The following is a 7027-nucleotide window of genomic DNA, read 5'->3' on the forward strand; positions in this document are numbered from 1 at the left end:
CTTTGCACGATCTGAAATAGTCTCCCAGTTTCCACCACTTAAAGAGAACTTTCCATTTCCTATCTGCAGCAGTATCTCTTCCGGAGTATCATTGGGGCCATTAGAAAATGGAGTATAGCTATTGATAAAATACATTTTAGACATGAAAGGCTAAAATAGATATAATTGAAATTGATTAATTCAGTAATACTACATGAAATTTTTACAGAAAAATTATAATTCCGTCTAACTTTTCCCTTCACTGTTAATAACAAATTTTACACTTCAAACGATAAATTTAGTCCTAACATATTATTTAATAAAATTGAAAATCTTACCTACATTAATTCTTTGCTTCATATTTTAATAATGTAAAATAAGATACAGGTAGCTTTACATGTAAAGCTATAGTCTTAAAACAAGACCATAATGAAATATTTTGTTGGTCTGGTTTTAAAACAAATTAACAATACTTTTAACTTAAATTTATAAAAAAGGGATGGTTAAATATTTATATTAAAAATTCCATAGCCATTCTAATGAAAATTATTATGTAGACCAATATTCATGGCTGGGAAAATGAATATGTGAAGTTAAAATAGTTTTAAAAATTAGAGATTGACAAAAGGTAATACTTTTTATACTATTTTACATATGAAACTGATTTGCTATTCAAATTTGAAAATGAGAAGAATGATTTATGGTTAAAGGTATGGGGAATATATCTAAATGCGCTAATGTCTTAATCACCTCAAGTAGCAGTTAAGATGAAATAATATTAAATGCACACACACATGTACAATCACTTTTTGTTTAGTTATGAAGTAAATATTTGAGAGCAACAATCTAGAATGATATCTCATGGTTTAAAATCAATAATGTTAATTGTACTTGATATGAAAATCTTAGCTACCCTTAACTTCAGCACTTTCTGTCATCTATAACTTAATATTCAGAAAAAAATTGTAGTATCTAAAAGTAGACTGAAATATGTAATTATCACCAAACCAATAAATAATTTAGAGTCACTATTTTTATAACAGAAAGCTCTTGGTATGCCAAGCATATTTAAATTACATTAAATGTACTCTTTAATCATCATATCTGGGTACAATATGTATAATTACTTGCTTAGCCTGGCCTTTTTCTCTATCACAACTCTCTTAGAATATGAAGCCTTAAGTTTTCATTTCTAAATAAAAGTGATATTCTTTACTAAGAGTAAGACAGCACTTGTATTATATGTATATTACCAACATCAAAATAGTTTAATTGTTATTACATATGTTTTCAGCTTTTCTTTATCCTTTTAAAGGAAGGCAGCTATGTGAGTTTCAATTTAGCACTGCTATTATTTAGATTTTTACAATCTTATTGAATCTCTATTGCCAGGAGAACTAGAATTCAAGTACTTAAAAAAACAAACTTAACTCAATATTAACAAGTACAGTGGGCAAGTTCCTGGTGAAACATGCAATTGTTTTATGATTGAGGAAACATTTTCAAGAGATTAATGCACTCAATGTAAAAAGTAAAAATAAAAAGGTACATTTTTAAATGTTTAGTTACAGTTGAAAAGTCTTTTAATTACTATATCTTAACAGTGCCTCATACATCTTACTTTTTTAACTTTATAGGTAAAAAATTAAAATTCTCTTATCATTTATATTAAAGCTATTTTAATTTGTCCTCCTTCTAGATGACGATATACAGGTAAAAGTCAAATACTAATGTGAACACTTTTGAGTATATAAGCTTCTTACCCAGCCAACATTGTGTAAAAAAGGACTCCTAAACTCCAAATATCACAAGCCGCATCGTATCCCTGTTGCATAAGAACCTAAGAAAGAAACAGTTATTATGCAGTTTCACTCAATATAAACTAAATTTTCTAAATTAAAAGAAAGTTGTTTTGCTTCTAATAATTTCACAAATGTTCCCAATATAAAAACTTACATTATTTTATTTACTTAATGTTAAAGGTAAAGACTTCTGAAATAGCAAGCATTGAATAAATGGTATTATTGTAAGGTGATTAATATAAGACATACCAAAACCAACCTTGTAAGACATGATCTCTGACCTGAATGGGCTTTCCCTCCTCCTCTTAGTAAACCAGCTATACCGACCTTGGAACTTGAGATTAATATGTACACAGAGTTTAATATATACTACATATAATACTAAGGCTTTTTATTATGACACCAACTCTACAAGTTAGAGCTTATTGTTCTAAGTTTGAGGATAGGTAAACATAGGTGAATGTTAAGTAACTTGTCCCAAATCACAAAACTAGTAAGTAGTAGAACAGGTATTCTTACTCTAGAGCCTATAATTTTACTATCTATGACAACTGTCTTTGTACTATACACGAGATGGTAAGATAACATATGATCTTACAAAAACAGTATGAATTTATATTTTACGTACTTGGCTGATATCTTAAAAAGAATAGTATATTTATGGACCACGTTGATAAATTATGGATGCCTTCATTAATTTTTCATACAATAATTAAGTAGTGATTTTTTACTCTTTGGGACGGTTTTAATAAAAAGCAAATAATATCTTCATTATATATTCATGTGCTATTTCTCTATGAGGTTAAAAGAGTTTGTTAGAAAAATAAAGAGATGAAATGAGGGTTTTTTTGTCATTTACAAAAACAAGGCCACTGCTAAAACTTCTATGCATAGGAACAAATAGAAACGTTATTAATGCATTAATATTGGGGATTGCACGAACATTAACACAAGCTGTTCATCTATAAAGGGCTGATATTGTTTGGTTGACAATTGTCAGACATGAATAATGAGTATGCAACTAACTTAAAATTTGATATAGAATGTTTTTTCCTTATCAAAGTGTATTTATAAGGATATAATTGTGTGCAAAATTGAGATGATAAAGAGGATATATAATATAAATGTAATATATATATATATGCACACACATAATTTGCTTACATAAATAATACAAGTAGAGACTACAAGGGTCCTGATGAATAACAAGGTAGAGATAAACAACTCATATCATGGTAAATGTAAGTTGCCATAGTCTAGTAAAACAAAAATTTTACTGCTTTTATTCTTCTGTCTTTTTCTCATCTTATCTTAGAGTTCTCAGCATCACCATGTTTTCTGTAATTCCATTAGTAAGCCTTTTAAAAGGTTTCTAGGTGATCCAATGCACAGCCAATGTTGAGCACCACTACTTAGGAACTATTAATTAGTAGTTAGAAAAATGAGGACTAATCATCAAGTCAGCTATAGGAATTTTATACTCTTATAACCTTACAACTTATATGAAGGATAGAGTTACACAGAAGTATCACATTCCTTATAGGACTGACCATGAAAAACTTATTTTAAATTTACTACAAACTTAAATACATTTTGTATGAGTAGAGAAGAGGCAGTCCACTATTGTCCTAGAGTTAGTTGCAAGACCATTTAACAGTGAAAATGGGAGTCAGATTTTTCCTAACGTGGAGTAATAAATTGTTGAGGTGATGAATAACCTAATTTTTCTGATTCAATAATTACACATTGTAAGTTTGCATTAAAATATCACATGTGCCCCATAAATATGTACAATATATATCCACAATAATTAAAATAAAAATAAAAACACAAAAAATAGAAAAATGGGAGTGGGTTAGTTATCACAAGAGTACACTTGTTATAAAAGGGAGTTTGGCCACCTCTTATATTCTTGTGAGTTTTCTCTTGCATGTGATGTCATCTGTCATAGGATGATGCAGCAACAAGGCCCTCACCAGTTGGGGTCCTGTGATCTGATCTTGGACTTCCCATCTCTGAGACACATGATTTAGTCAACAGCCAAAAAATTTCTATTGTTTGCAATTTTTAATTGAAAATAAAGGAAAAAAAGCAGCATAGTGCAATAGAATACAGAGGGTGTGGTTCATACCTTTTTATTTTCACCAAGTTAAATACAAAACCAAAAGTCACAATTAAAGTAGTTATTGCCATGACCTTTCTGGTTCCCAAAGTTAGCAGACAGTAACATACACAGAGGTACTCATTCCCTTTTCTTTGGAGTTCAAATTAATTCTTAGTTGGAACAAAATATATAATAGCCCAGAGCCAGAGCAAATAAAGGTAACTATAGAATTATTTTATCAAGAGATGTAAAACATCCCTCAACTTTACTGTAGGCTCCATTAATTCAGGGATATTCTTAGACTTAAGTATGTATTAAATATCACTTGAGTAAGAATAGATTTTTCTTTATAAAAATAAAATATTTTAGAGATATATTAAGTTTTATAACAGGTATAACAGAAAACCACATCTACTCAGTAAACCTTCAGATGTTGATTTAACTGATGCATATCCTAAAAGTGAATGAATATTCTCTTCTTACTGTTAAGCTAAAATTGCAATAATCAGTTGCTCTTTCAGCAAACAAGAAATCTTTTTTTTTTTTTTTTTTTTTGCAGTTTTTTGCCAGGGCTGGGTTTGAACCCACCACCTCTGGCATATGGGATCAGGGCCAGGCCCTACTCCTTTGAGCCACAGGCGACGCCTACAAACAAGAATTCTTCATGCACTGTGATGAACAAAGTGTAACTTCTTAACCGCTATTGTTTATTGAAATGTCTCTATGGACACAGAAACCTTTCTGATTCTATTTTAAAATTGAATGGCATTTTGTATATATGATATACATACGATATACATATATATATATATATAACATATATTTTACTAATATCTATTGAAAGAGTCTGAAATTTTATTTCTTTATTTATTTTATTTTATTCATTTATTTTTTTGGGACAGAGTCTCACTATGTAGCCTTTGGTAGAGTGCCGTAGTGTCAAAGCTCACAGAAACTTCAATCTCTTGGGCTTAAATGATTCTTTTTCCTTAGCCTCTCAAGTAGCTGGGACTATAGGTACCCGCCACAATGTCTGGCTATTTTTTGTTGCAGTTGTCATTGTTGATTAGCTGGCCTATGCAGGGGTTGAACTTGCCACCCTTGACATATGTGGCTGGCGCCATAACCATTGTCCTACAGGTGCCACACCAAGAGTCTGAAATTTTAGACACAAACCTTATAAAAATGTCCTCTTTAATTCATTCAGAATAATTTACAAATATTTAATGATTCCTAGCAGAGCCTTGAGGATTCAATAATAAAACTTGGAAAGCATTTTGAAAACACAAATACTAGCCAAAGTTAGTTCAGTTAGTAGTTATGGAGAAATGGTTTTCACATGCCCACCTGAAAACCTTCACTATGACAATGGTGAAAGTGTCCACTATAGTGGAAATATGTTTGGATAATAGGCAACAGTGGGCTGTATTCTACTCTGTGGATTTCCACTTACTTGAAAATATTTACCTAATGATTAATCTAAAAAATTTTATCTAACCATTAATCTAAAAATGTTTACCTAACCATTAATCTAAACAGAGAAAAAGAGATATGCTAGATATTTTTTATTTTAATGTCGATTTTTGAGATATTAATTTGGGACATATTTACCTCTAACCTTGTTTCAGTGAGAAGCTTCCATAATATTGAGGAGTTTACCTCTGTAAAATTAAATTAATATTAAGAATTTGGTCATTAAAATGGCTATTCTCTATACTGTTATGTCTACTGCATAAATGTATTAGAATATTTACAATGACCGTATAAGCTATATTAAACAGGCTAGCACTAATCTCAAATATTCTATCCTCATATCCTAAAAGCCATTGAAATGTGCTAGAAAAAGTAATTTTTTTTAATGTACAGCGTATTATCTCACATACCTTAGGGCAGTTCAATAACTTCTTATTTTATTATGTGTCCCAATTTCTATTTTAGAAAATATACTTTCTATTTGTTGCAACACAACAAAAATTTGCACATTTAATAGTTTATGAATTTTATTAAAATACAGATAAAAACACATTCCCCAGATATATACATACTTTCTTTTAGGGTTAATCTCTAACTATAAAGAGCTTATAAAGCAAACATTCAATATCAATATCCTAAGGAAAGATTCTAAAATTTTACAATGAATTTTTTTTATTAAGCGATCCCTCACCTCATATACTTAATTATTGTGTTAAGACATTTATACTCTATGCTTAATAGATCTGGCTTGTACCCTTGAATGTGCACAATGGGTATGATCCCACCATTCACCCTAAGCATTCCTAATTGCATATGAAATCATCACATTGTACCCCATAAATGCATTAATGTATAGATGGCATATGTGTTTATGATTTAATAAAAAAAAGGAGAAAGTTTTTTGTTATTGGAAAATTGTAGCAGACCATATAAAGGAGAAGCAAGATTAAGCTCAGAACACTCTGTAAATATAAGAAACACCTGTGACATGACATCTTGGTAACACCTTGGTGACAAGGGCATAGGGAAGGGATTCTTCTCTCCTTTACATGAGAGCATGTGAGACAAGAACATCAGTGCTTAGCAGTCTCTACATCTGTGGTACAAATAGCCATGGGATCACGTCTATAAGTAGCCACAGGAGAAGTTAGTCCAAGTTCAGTTCTCATTCTTTCACAGACTCTCTCACTCTAACTCTTTCACTCCTCCTGCTCAAAAAGCATCGTCTAGTGCCGCTCTATGAAGATTGCTAAGATTCACTCTCCTACTACGACTGTTTCACTCCCTCAAAGACTATTTTTTTACTCTCCCTTCCGCTAAGCCAAGTAGCCCTCAGTCACCTAAGGGAAGTTTATCTCAAATAAGGTAGCACAGTGGACTGAGTCTGGACAACAGATAAACTGGGGCCAGAAATCTGGCCAGTCCCAGGCCCCAATAATTGGCCATGAGGATGGGATAGTGGAAGTCACTGGGAAACGGTGTAGTGGCAGGATAATGGATGCAAACTGAAGGGAAAATAAGCTTGTAGAAAATAAAAGAAAAAGAGAGAAGAGAAATATATAGATAAAGATGGAAAAGAAATATATAAGAAAAAGACAGCCAACAAAAGTCCTTCCTCATTTCCTTTCTTCCCTTCTTTGCTGCACTTTCTCTTTCCAAATCCTAATCA

At 31.2% G+C, this 7027-nt stretch overlaps 1 protein-coding gene across 1 annotated transcript in view; it reads right to left on the minus strand.

Moving 5' to 3' along the window:
* The window catches only part of RPS6KA6 (ribosomal protein S6 kinase A6), a gene marked incomplete at its 3' end in the record, with an annotated part of 185692 nt that continues 178665 nt past the window's right edge, over window positions 1–7027 (minus strand). The window contains 2 exon segments of the mRNA XM_023507530.1: window positions 1–118; window positions 1743–1819. Of these exon segments, the coding sequence (XP_023363298.1) occupies window positions 1–118; window positions 1743–1819 (195 nt within the window).

The sequence above is a fragment of the Otolemur garnettii genome, unplaced genomic scaffold (assembly GCF_000181295.1).
Source record: "Otolemur garnettii isolate 467f Iridium unplaced genomic scaffold, OtoGar3 scaffold00186, whole genome shotgun sequence".
Lineage (NCBI taxonomy): Eukaryota > Metazoa > Chordata > Mammalia > Primates > Galagidae > Otolemur > Otolemur garnettii.